General features: G+C 34.6%; 1 protein-coding gene across 1 annotated transcript in view; it reads left to right on the forward strand.

Moving 5' to 3' along the window:
- Positions 1-13,156, forward strand: part of LOC123532010 (PMS1 protein homolog 1-like) — a 36,878-nt gene continuing 23,722 nt past the window's right edge. The window contains exons 1-3 of the mRNA XM_053517578.1: positions 1-172; positions 11,356-11,515; positions 12,334-12,459. Of these exons, the coding sequence (XP_053373553.1) occupies positions 26-172; positions 11,356-11,515; positions 12,334-12,459 (433 nt within the window). The 5' untranslated portion in view covers positions 1-25. The remainder of the gene's footprint in view (positions 173-11,355; positions 11,516-12,333; positions 12,460-13,156) is intronic.

Raw genomic sequence — 13,156 nt, forward strand, 5'->3', positions numbered from 1 at the left:
TCGAATTTTCGCGGAAAAAATAAAAATGTTGGAAAAAGTACTTAAATCTCTCCCCTCTGACACAGTAAGACTAATCGGTAGCTCACAGGTCATAACATCAGTATTCAGCGTAGTAAAGGAATTAGTGGAAAATGCTTTTGATGCTGAGTGCACAAATTTGGAAATAAAATTGGTATGTTGGGGAATTCGGATTATTTATAGTTTCGGATATGGTAGCTCTATTAAAATAATTTCAGCTCAGAGATGTTTGTATGCTGTTACAGTGCTTTAGGGTATAGCGGATTTTAGGGTATAGAGGATAGATTGATAATTTTTATATTTAGACTTGAATTATTGTATAAATTTTCATATCATTCTTTTACTGGCATGCAAACAGACAGTCTGACATACATTTTAAATATTTGCTCATTGTGTTATTTTTCATATGTCATCAAATGTAAAATAAAGCTATCCCCAGTGCTCCAGCTAGCTATTTACAGCAGGGCGCATCGCCCGTTCCGAAATTCGTTCCGCCCTGTTGCCCCGCCAGGCACCCTGCCCGTTTTACAACCATTCATTTCCTTTTTTTAGCCAAACTTCCCTTTTTTGCCTCAGTGATTATAATACACTGCTTTATTGCCCCCTTTTTATCGAGTGATACACGCCGGGGGCATTGACAAAATTAGCAAACAATTAAACAATTACCTGCTGTAACCGTGCCCGAGGCAGACCATGATATTTTAGACTGCTCCACTAGCATTAAAATCATTGAACCTTACAGTAGTGTTAAAACAGTTTGCAAACCAGTCTGAAATCATTATCATTTCGCGCCACCTGTCAAAGTGTACTTTCGTTTTCGGTAATATAGTCGTAAATACCCCTTTATACACAACTGAAACTTAAGTCCAGACAACAGACATTTATATGTAATTAATAAAAATCGATCACAATCAAATTTAAATAGGAAAATATTTTGATTTTATCGTTTTACAAGTTTTTGAAATCGAAAGTAAGTTGTCGTCTGCTTTGTGAGATTGCCGTTTTTTCATGAAGATTTCTTTGAAATTAGTTTACTAAAATGTAATGACAGGGTACACTTTAATGTCAGATACTGTGAAATGCTGTTAAACTGACTTTGCATCATAATAATTTTTCAAAAATATTGTTTAAACTGGACATTCGACGACTTTAGAAAAAAGTGTAACCATATACGGATATAAAATTTTGGATACCCGGAATATGTCTATTACAAGTGCTAACCTTGCTTTTAGACTGTTGTAAGTTAAAAACTTTGCCTGATTTCATTTATTTAAGTGGAAGTTTAAACTTTATTTTCTGTATATAATATGTTGCAGGTATAAATTTATAAATATCAAGTAGCCTACATGGAGAAGATGTGTACTGAAATTGTAGCAAGTAAAATAGGCCTAAACACATAGATATTGTTATTCAGTATGCAATTACAAAGAAATATTACAAGTTGAAAATCAATGCCAAGTAAAATACAAACAGCAGAATTTTTAGTTAATTAATAGGTGCATTAGAGATGACAGACATAGCCTATTAAAAGACCATACCTAAAGTGTGCCAAAAAACATGCCTAAATTATGCCAAATTCCATGCCTAAAGTATGTTAAAATGCACTGTATGCATGGACCAGTTATATTTTTTCCCCGGGGGAGCACGGTCCCGGACCGACCACCACCCCAGAAGTGCCCTTTTCAGTGCCAGCACCCTGCCCTTTTTTAATCCTAGCTGGAGCACTGCCTATAGACTAAATCAGTGTATATGTAAAAAACGTCCGTGAATGAAAAGTATTTGATAGAAATTTAAAAAGCTGAATGTTTTTGAAAAGAGAATACATTATTATTCTGATTAATAGTAAAGAAATCTTGGAAAGTTTGTTAAGATGTCGATTTTAAACTAATAATGGAAAAAATGACTAAAACTATCCTGTACACCCTAAATCAGCTCGTATGTAAACAATGTCTTGGAGAGAAAAAACACATGAGATTCTATGAAATGCTAAATGTTTTAAGAAGAATAGCTGTTTTCTGCGTGATATATTGAAAAAAAACTACTATTTTCATTTCTTTGAATTGGAATGCAGGAAAAATTAGTTAGCTATCCGCTATACCCTAAAGCACTGTATGGATCTCTGAGCTGAAAGTAATCCCGTATTGAAACCTAACCAGCAATCATGCCAGAATTCTGTCGCGCTATAATTTCATCAAATGAAATGCAATGGACACGCCTTTTAAGTTTTACTTTAAAATATTTCTAAATCATTTTTCTTTTGATCTGGCATAAAATAATCCATGCAGCATGATTTGAACACAAGTTATACCCACAGGTTTCAAATTTGTTGCCTGAGCCTGTCGGCACTATTTTGTCCCCCATTGCAGTTGTCACTTGATCATGCAGGTTACTCTTCATTTTGAAAACCAATAGACGGCAGGGATCATCCTACAAGGCGATTTGAGCGATATCGTCACTGTAAAGTCGGCCACTTCGCCTAATTATCGCCTCCGGGCGAAATCCGAATCGCCGAGTTTTTCATAGTGTTGTAATCTGCATATGTTTATTTAAAGTTGTAAAACGTGATGCATATTCTATATTAAATTACAGATAAATCCATGGTCAACCCCGCCTACTCGCCTGTCAAACTTCAGCCAATCGTAGTGTTGTTATCCCACTGTAGTTAATCAATGATATTGTAAGCTGCCGCCATTTTGAAAATTTTCAATCTGTGTGTAAAAAGCCGATAAACTTAACTAGTGCATGATCGTATGCATCAGTTGTATGTTATTTCTTGATTTTATTAAAAATTACTTCAAAAATTATTTCAAATATGGCCAATTTCTGTAAATGAATTGCCCGGGCGCTGTGGATAAAAAAAAACGATTCCGCGGCGTCTTAACGGCCATACAAAATATTTGTAAAAAGATCGCCAATATCTACAAGTTTGGCATTATTTTCGAAAAGATTAATAAATAAATCACTTAAATGTATTAACCTGAACAAGTTGATGCAAGAATCTGGCATTATTGAAGCACGAGAATCCAAACACGAGTGAAAATTTTCGCGGCGTTTCGATCTTGCACCTGATAAATGTACGAGTTTTGGACGAGTAAATTTAGGATAAAAGTTTTAAGGCGACTTTTTCATAGCTCAGTTTTTACTTTATTTAGAAATTCATGAAAATAATAATGCAATATTCAATTTCCTTAAATAATTACTGTTTATAAGTTATCTAGCAAGACCCATAGAAAGTGGATATATAGGTGGGAAACTGAATACTATGCCGAATCTTCTCCTTAAATTCATCGATTTCTCCCTAAATTCTGTGGAGGGAGAAGTCATTTCTCCCTAAAACTTTGACCTAGGATTATCCCTGAGACGGTATATAGAATCATTATTTATTGACCTTTTCTGAGAACTTAAACCTTCTAAAGTATGTTTTTTGTGAATTTTATCGAAAATGGCTTTGTTTATGATTAAAATAAATTCCTAAATAGGTAAAATTTTGATCATGATTTTCAAAAATAACTACGCACTGAGCTGTTGCATGACCTCATCAGTTTCTCACGAGAGACTGTGCGAGATGTTGCGGTTTGATACTGGTTTGTTAACCAAATGGGGTTTCGCCATGACTTAACATGCTTAATGGACGCGACCATCAGAAAATAAAAACAGTGTCAGTTCAGTGATGGAAAATACCTTTATAATGCCATTTAATGACTAAAATGCCAGAAGGATTGGACTACGCCTTTAAGTCAGGGTCTTGTATTCGATCCGGCCAGGGGCGGCGAAATCTGATTTTGACTTGTCCGTTTTTGTCAATTGTTACTTTTTACTTGTCCGTATGATAGCTATATAGTAAATTCTGGTCAAATTTCACTTGTCCGTACAAGCTTTTGGACAACCTGGGCAATACGGACAATTGAATTTGCCGCCCCTGATTCCCTACTTAGACATTTCTGGTTCTACCCTGGCAAGATAGTACCGCCTTTACAGTGTTTTAACACAGAAAACTGCAAGCAGTTACTGAGCAGTCCAAGAAGTCGCCAGATTGCACCATTTACTCTAGATATATCATCATAATATATGCAATTTTTTCCCTGACCCGATGATGCGAGGGGAAACCCCCTCCCAAACTTATCCCCTCTGCCGCCCCAATGCGCTAATTGCCCTACGCCTATGTATATGATGGCGATATTAAGGAAAATTTATTACAATCAGTGGTTGGGAAAGAAATTTTTGCAATGTGAAAAATCCCTCCTTGGCCCTGAAATTAATGGGAGATTTTCAAATTCAATGGGACTTTTTAATTTCATTGAAAAATATCAAAAATCTAATTCATTCCATTGCTACTGTTACGATAAATAAAATGTCAAACAAAAACTTCGACAACGTCAGCCATTTTTGTCACCAGTTGGAAGTCATCCTGACAGTGGTCTTTTTCATCATATATTGTGCTATTTATTTCAAATGCAAATCAAACAAAAGCTACCTGTGACTAATACTAATAGATATACCTTTCCAAAGATACCCGGCCAAAAATAAAATTCACATTTTTTACTGGTTGAAATTGTCAGTACATTTCTTATTCTTAAAATTTCTCAGCAACTATAGAATGCAGAAAATCCAACTGACCTGTGACATAAAGAGATATTTCTTACAAACACTGATTGGATCGCTGCATGCAGTCGTTAGGGGAAACTCTGCAGAAAGCGATTTAATTTAGCATAGGGCCACATTTAAAAAAAGTCCTTATTTGCTGTCTCCCGACCCTACTTTTAAGAGTTGGGTAGGTAGGTAGGCAATTCTTTTTTTGTTTTTGGTGGGATGATTATACTTTTAACAGTAGAGGTATGATCGTTTCTTACAGAATATTTCTTCTGTAAAAAAAAAGACAAATCTGTATATAATGTATAAAAGGATGAAATTGAATAATACAATTTCAACTTTCTTACTCATTATTTTGCTTAATTGATATATATGGCATAATGCGGCACTTGTCATATTGCAACTTAAAAAAAAATTGACCAGCATTGTCCAATAAAAACTTTTGGGACGCAGCATTTTAAGCGGGTAGGAAGGGAGACAGCAAACATATTTTTAATTTTGGCCTAGGTATCCCCAGAAAGTACCACTACAGCACATTTTTGACTCGGTCTTGATTCAGTGGATATTTTTTACCGATTTTGTGACTTCATAAGGTTTTTTCTGCCAGGATTTTCGCGCATTTTATGGGAATTTTAATGGGTCTTTTTTAAAATGAATGTGGTCAAAATCGCGCATTGCGCCCGCCTTTCCAAATCACTGCAGACAAAGATGTCTTTATTTATCTGTGTGTGATTTCACCCTCAGGAGAATTTTTCATTATGTGGAATGTGAAATCTGTGAGTGAAACACGTACATATTTATGTGAATGGGAACACTGAAAACTCTTAAGCTGATAGATACCAAAAACCTTCAGCATGCTCAGGTTTGAAAATAAACATACCAGACATAGTCACATATCCCAGTACAATTACCAAATATATATCTTACGAGAACAAATATGGTAATTAATCAGACCTATCCATAATTCTGTGGGGCCTCCGTGGCCGAGTGGTTAAGGTCGCTGACTTCAAATCACTTGCCCCTCATCGATGTGGGTTCGAGCCTCACTCGGGGCGTTGAATTTTTCATGAGAGGAGCCATCCAGCTGGCTTACGGAAGGTCGGTGGTTCTACCCAGGTGCCCGCTCGTGATGAAATAATGCATGGAGGGGCACCTAGGGTCTTCCTCCACCATTAAAGCTGGAAAGTCGCCTTATCATGTGTCGGTGCGACGTTAAATCCAACAAAAAAAAAAATAATTCTGTATTCACTTGAAATCAAGTTGTAAGGCTTGCAGCTTGCTGTTAGTCCCTGATGTACCCAAAAGTTTTACAGGCTTTTGAAAAAAAAAATGATTTGTTTACTTTTCAGTTTTAATATGTTTTTTTGTTCTAGATTCTATAATTCTATTAATGATAAGGCTCTGCCATTTATACTCATACTTGGGCATAAAATTTATTTGAAGACATACATCAAAGTTCTACCTTTTGTCTTCTGGGGACACTTCATAGCCCTTTAGCTAAAATAAGTCCCCTTGAACTCCATCGTACATACTGTTCTCTGCCTCCGGTCTAGTTTGATCCTAATAAACTTGGGAAATATCGTATCTTTTAGAGATCCAGTATTTATCCAGTCTTGATTTGAACGAAATTACAGTGTCACTGTTGACTATTTCCTCTGGTAAGTTATTCCGTACTGTTATAGTGCGATGTCCAAAGGAGTTTTAACTGTAACGATTTTTTGGCTTTTGGTTTGAAGAGTTTTTAGCTCACCTGAGCACGAGGTGCTCAAAGGTGAGCTTTTGTGATGGCCCTGTGTCCGTTGTCGTCCGTCGTCTGTCATCAACAATTTGACTGTTAACACTCTAGAGGTCACAATTTTGGCCTAATCTTAATGAAACTTGGTCAGAATGTTACCCTCAATAAAATCTTTGACAAGTTCGATATTGGGTCATCTGGGATCAAAAACTAGGTCACCAGGTCAAATCAAAGGAAAAGCTTGTTAACACTCTAGAGGTCACAATTTTGGCCCAATCTTAATGAAACTTGGTCAGAATGTTACCCTTAATGAAATATTGAACCAGTTTGATATAAAGTCATGTGGGGTCAAAAACTAGCGCCTCAGTCACAATCAAATGCATACTTTTTAGGTGCTCCATGTTATACACCCAAATTTAAAAGTGCATGTTTATATATTCTGTCTTCAGCACTTCAGGAGTTACATATCACTACCCAGTTGCAGGTAAAACTACTATCAGGTAGCTGATGTACATATAAAAAGAACGCCATGCTGTCCAATAACAGAAAAAAGGCCAAAATTCAGCGTTATATTGTTTCACCTTAAAAAATGTGCTTTTTGTCTTTTCATTTTAAATAAAACCTGAACCAACAAGACCTTTTTGTGCTGTTTGGTTTACAGGAAAATTCGTCTTCTTTCAGCTGCAAGTTATTTCAACTGTCTATGTCACCCACAACAGAAGCTATGTACTGAAGACTGACATGACCGTTTTGTTATATATTTTGCCTTTTTACTCTTCCTCATATCAGATATGTGTTTTCATTATAAAATAATTCTTTTTTTACTGTCTTATTTGTCTCTGTGTGAACTTCAGTCTACCTTCTTCTGAAAATAATAGCATTCTTTCAGGTGGAAGTTTCTTATCTCCTCAAGTTTGACTCTGAACAGACAATGATAAATGCGCCATTTTTTTTGTCCTGTCCGTAGACACCTATTTTCTTTGTGAAGGATGCAATATTAGAGTTTAATCACTGTTGCTATGAAAGCTGCTAGGATAGTGTCTAAGTTGATAAACATTAGACGGAATTAAACTGGGTTATATAGATATAAATAGTTGTTGAATTGCAAAATGTCTTGTCCGTAGACACATGTCTTGTCCGTAGACACTAAAGAAACGAAGGTTTTTTGACAAATATCATTTATAAAATCATACTGGAGCTATTTATCAAGTTTCAATGATACACCACACTTAATGTTTATACAAAATATAGAATAAATATATTTCTAATGAAACTTACTTCTTCCAAATGCAAAATGTTACCCATTTATTCTTGTGTGTACAATCTGAATCTGAGAAGTACAATGGATATAGAATATGTTTTAATCTTATACATGACTTATATATATGTTAAAAGCTATCAAAAAAGGAATAATACATTTCTTTCTAACCCTCCCTTTGTTATGGCAAAAACAAGGCATGCAATGATGGTGTCTACGGACAAGACATTACGCAAATACTATTCAATATATTTTCTGTTTTCAATAAAAACCAGCAATGGACCTTAGAAATATATCAAGAGTTCTTTGAAATAAATCAAGAGACTCTGAAATTCAAAAAAAACCCCAATCTTTTAAAAGTTAGTAGTAAAACAGAAAGAATGAGAAGATAGAAGCAAAATAATTTGACATTGGGTCATATTCTAGTGGAGTATGATCTATTGTTAGACATGGTGTGGGCTGTCCACTTTCAACTTAAACATTTTGTTATAATCCACTCAATATGGCATATTTCTGTGCTCTTCAGGGCCAAGATATAATGGTGATTGGTTTTCAAGATTTCATTCTATTCATTTGCCGATCAACTTTTATTCTGTAACTGACTGAAATCACATAAAATTGAAGCAGTTTAAAACATCTTAAAAAAAAATTACAAGCAATTTACTATGTGATTAACGTAGTCTCCTAGCAGCTTTCTCCCTTTCAAAAATGAGAGCTATTTAGATTTGTTTGTTTTTGGGGGTTTTAATGCCCTTTTTCAACAGAATTTCAGTTATGTAACTTAACAATTGTTAATTGATTCTGTACTGTACAAACATGTTCTCTGCAAGTAACTGCCAACTTCCCCACATGCATCAGAGGCAGAGGTCTAGAATTTTGAAATCATAGTTTGATTTACGATTTGATTTAATAACATTTGTTCCAGTATTTTTCCAAGAAAATAATATTAATATAGGTGATAACATGAAAAAAAGAAGTAAATGTGATAAAAAGATAGTTAAAAAACTTTGTCTCCAGTCATACTATCTTACATAATGGAAAAAGGTCAATATTAATCAAAAATATTACTGGCTAGAAAAAGATAATGTATCTTGGAAATTTTAAGAAAAAAGCATAATATGTAAGTCATTAGCTGACTCAAAACTAAGTGATAAAAACTTATCACAGTGAACATTTAATTATTCTGTAAACAGGTTAAAATTCACAGGAATTTTATTTTGCAGGACTACTTAAAATATTAGTATGAGTTATATCATAAATGGATCTCACAGAATAAATGTCATGAGTATTTTACAACATACAGCTATTTAAGCAGTCAGCAAGGGAGTTTGTTTCATTAGTTTTCCATTTAAGACACAGTTGTAATCTTTTTAAGATGTTGTTCGTGAGCTATAAGTTTAACAAGTTCTTCCTACTTTTTTTTTAATGTTTCTACTTTAATGAACATATTTAGATGAACTCATAGAGTTCTTCATGTTAAACTTTGTGTTTATACTTTTTTACCATTTCTTGATTGATATGGTTGATAACAGCATGTAAATATATTTGCCTCAACAAAGTCTAGTCAGGTGGTTTCTTCCACCATCCAATTTCAGGAAGATTGTGGTTTATTTTGTTTAGTTGAGGTTAAAAGTTATTACAGATAAATAAACATAGTCTAAATGGTGTACATAACAGGCTGCAAGGTCAGTTCTTAAGCCCATTAAATGCATGAGCATTGATCAGAAACATTATTACTCTATCTGTCTTTTAGACAGAAATTATGGTCAAATGTCTTGTCCGTAGACACCAAGCTGAAGGAGATTTTTAACAGCCTATTTCAGTGAGGATCCTTCCAAGTATCATTATTTTTAGTATATAGTGAAATATGAAAACAAATAGTCCTAATTTATGTAAGCAATAGCACAGAACTTGTCACATAATGACATTTTGATTTAGTCACAGTTGTTCAAATCCTTCAATTATTCGAAGACACATTCCGAAGACCTTCAATTATACTTCTTTTCATAAATTTGTTTGTTATTTACTTGTTCTTGGTCATTTTAAACATAAAAAGTTCAACAGAACTAAAAGACTGTCTTCTAATACCTATGTAGAAAGCACTTGGCGATGATGTCTTGTTCGTAGACATTTTGGGTAAATTTCGGCTTTCATTTTAAAATTGCGATATCTCTGCCAAACATAGTCGTAATCACAAAAATGAGACCATTATTTAAAGAGAAATGACTGAATTTTTAGAAAATAACATATTTGAGTTGAATAAATGCATTTCAAAAGGTATGCAAAAACTGAAAGCAAGTAGAAAACAAAAATTTCTAGAATTTTGAACTTCAAAAGAAGATAATAACTACAAATCTTTGTGTAATTTATTAGTTTTTTGGGTTTTCTGCATTACTTTTATGTACCTTATCATGTGGTAACAATTTTGTTGGGTCTCAAAGAGTTATTTGAATAAAACAGTCCTTTAAAAATGGTCATGTCTGTTTTATTTTTTCCCTGAAGATTCATCTTAATATCGAAAAAAAAATATTGTCGAACTATCAGACAACGACAACTACCATTGTTTTTGTAGAACCAAAGTATATGGTAAATTAACATTTCAAAATAAAAGAGTTTTACAAACTTTTATTTTTGACCCCAAGTGAAACAAAAAAATGCATTTGATTGTGACTGAGGCGTAGGTCATCAGGTCAAATCAAAGGAAAAGCTTGTTAACACTAGAGGTCACAATTTTGGCCCAATCTTAATGAAACTTGGACAGAATGTTACCCTCAATAAAGTCTTGGAAGAGTTTGATATTGGGTCATCCGGGGTCAAAAACTATGTCAGGTCAAATCAAAGGAAAAGCTTGTTAACACTGTAGGGGCCACATTTATGACTTTAACTTCATGAAACTTGGTCAGAATGTTAATCTTGATGATCTCGAGGTCCAGTTTGAATCTGGGTCATGTAGGATCAAAAACTAGGCCACCGGATCAAATCAAACGAAAAGCTAGTTTACACTGTAGAGGCCATATTTATGACCATATCTTGAAACCTGGTCAGAATGTTAATCTTGGTGATCTATAGGTCAGGTTCAAATCTGGGTCAGGTGGGGTTAAAAACTAGGTCACTAGGTCAAATCAAAGGAAAAGCTTGTTAACACTCTAGAGACCTCATTTATGACTGTATCTTCATGAAACTTAGTCAGAATGTTAATCTTGATGATCTTTAGATCAAGTTCAAATCTGGGTCATGTGGGATTAAAAACTAGGTCACCGGGTCAAATCAAAGGAAAAGCTATTTAACACTTTAGAGGCCACATTAATTTTATGACCATATCTTAATGAAACTTGGTCAGTATATTAATCTTGATGATCTTTAGGTCAATAGGTCAGGTGAGCGATACAGGGCCTTCATGGCCCTCTTGTTGTAGAGTTTGTACCGCTATTTCCAGCAAAACTGAAGAAAGTGTTCATGTTTACATCATCGATCTTGTGTATTATTTTAAACATCTGGATCATATCAAATCTTCTTCTACAATAGTCCAATGATGGGAGATTCAATTCCTTTATCCTCTCATAATAAGAAAGATGTCTAATTTCAGGAAGTAGTGCTGTTGCCCGCCTTTGTAAATTTTCAACTAGCTGATGTGTTTACATTTTTTTTTGTAACTGGATACAGTTTATGCATTATTCCAACTGAAACTCTCTTAAACATGAATTTTTTTCTCAAATTACTTTAACTAATAAGTCATTTTCTGCATAATTTTAAGGAAAACTATGGGCTGGATAAAGTGGAAGTTAGAGACAATGGAAGTGGCATCAAGCAGGAAGTGATACCTCTGGTTGCTAAGCGACACCACACCTCAAAGATCTCTTCATTCAGTGACTTGGAATGCTTGGAAACATACGGGTTTAGGGGAGAGGCTCTTGGTTTGTATTATTATATCTCATTGCTTTCAAATACAAAATGAGCCGCGCCATGAGAAAACCAACATAGTGGCTTTGCGACCAGCATGGATCCAGACCAGCCTGCGCATCTGCGCAGTTTGGTCAGGATCCATGCTGTTCGCTAACGGTTTCTATAATTGCAATAGGTATTGATAGCGAACAGCATGGATCCTGACCAGACTGCGCGGATGCGCAGGCTGGTCTGGATCCATGCTGGTCGCAAACCCACTATGTTGGTTTTCCCATGGCACGGCTCAAATATTCCTAGCTTCTTACTTAGAGAGTCTCAAAGATATCTTGAGGCCTTAAGTTTCACAAAATTTGAAAACGTTACAGTTACATTTGTTTATTGTTACAGTAAATATTGTAAAATCATGATTTAATTAATTATTATTTTGTGGTCATGAAATTGCTTTACCAGGTTTTGCCAAAAAAAGGCTTTTTAATGGGGATATGGATTTTTGCATCCTCAGGATAAAAAGGAATGGGAGTTTTACATGTTGGTTGGGATAATAATATTTGATGGATTTCTGCAGTCACAAAGTCCACTTATTCTGCCAGGGATATAATTAATTATGATTTCATAGTATTAGTTAAATATGAAATGATCTGCCATTCTCTATTCCCATTGCAGGTTAAGCTGAATTTGAATATATATCATGTGTGGATGATACGCAAATGTGATATTTTCTTTTTCAAGGAGAAACATAATGATATTAAATGGTAAAGGCATATTAGTGAATGAATTTCTGATGGTAGTGCTTACACACTTTAGTGTAACTTTTGACTTAAAATTTCAGGGTCATTATGTGCAGTTTCGTCACTGTCTGTGACTTCTAAAACAGCTGAAGAAGATGTTAGCCATACATACACTTTTGATAACCATGGCAACATATTGTCCAAGTTGCCATCTCACTTAGGTCAAGGTAAGAATGTGCTCTTTCAAGGTTAAGCCCCAAGAATTACAGTGTAACAGCTCCCCAAGTCACTATAAAATAGTATAATTAACCCTTACTCTGCTAAATTTCTATAATGAACTTGTCCATCTTTAAAATTGGACAGTACCATTAACCTAGGCCTAAAAAAAAAATTCTTTGTTTCTGTTAACATGCTCAAAAAAATTAGGGTAGGTAGGTTGAAAATTTTTTTTTTTTTTTTTTTTTTTTATTAAGGGAGGCTTTTCGGAAATTATTTTTGTGTAAAAAAATGAATATAAAAAGGGGGTTATGCCTTTAGAGCATCGGTAAGTTGATTTCTAACATCACTGACCATGTTTAAAGCATAAAAAGTGCAGTTTTATATCTTTTTGTCAAAAAGTTGAAAAAATTATCCTCCAAGGCCATAAAAACATTTAGGGTCGGGCCAAAAATTTAGGGTAGGTCGGGATACCGGAAACAAACAATTTTTTTTTTTTACGCCCTATTGAAAATGGTGCTTACCAAAAAACAAAATTACTGACTGAATGGCTTGAATAGATCTGTTGAGTTCAGGTATTTTGGGGGAGGTTTGGAATGCATGCAAAATTGCAATAATGTCGAGTATCTATATAGACTGACTGAATGGCGAACAGTGCAGATCATGATCAGACTGCACAGATGTGCCGGCTGATCATGATCTACACTG

This window comes from Mercenaria mercenaria, chromosome 11 (genome assembly GCF_021730395.1).
Source record: "Mercenaria mercenaria strain notata chromosome 11, MADL_Memer_1, whole genome shotgun sequence".
Classification (NCBI taxonomy): domain Eukaryota; kingdom Metazoa; phylum Mollusca; class Bivalvia; order Venerida; family Veneridae; genus Mercenaria; species Mercenaria mercenaria.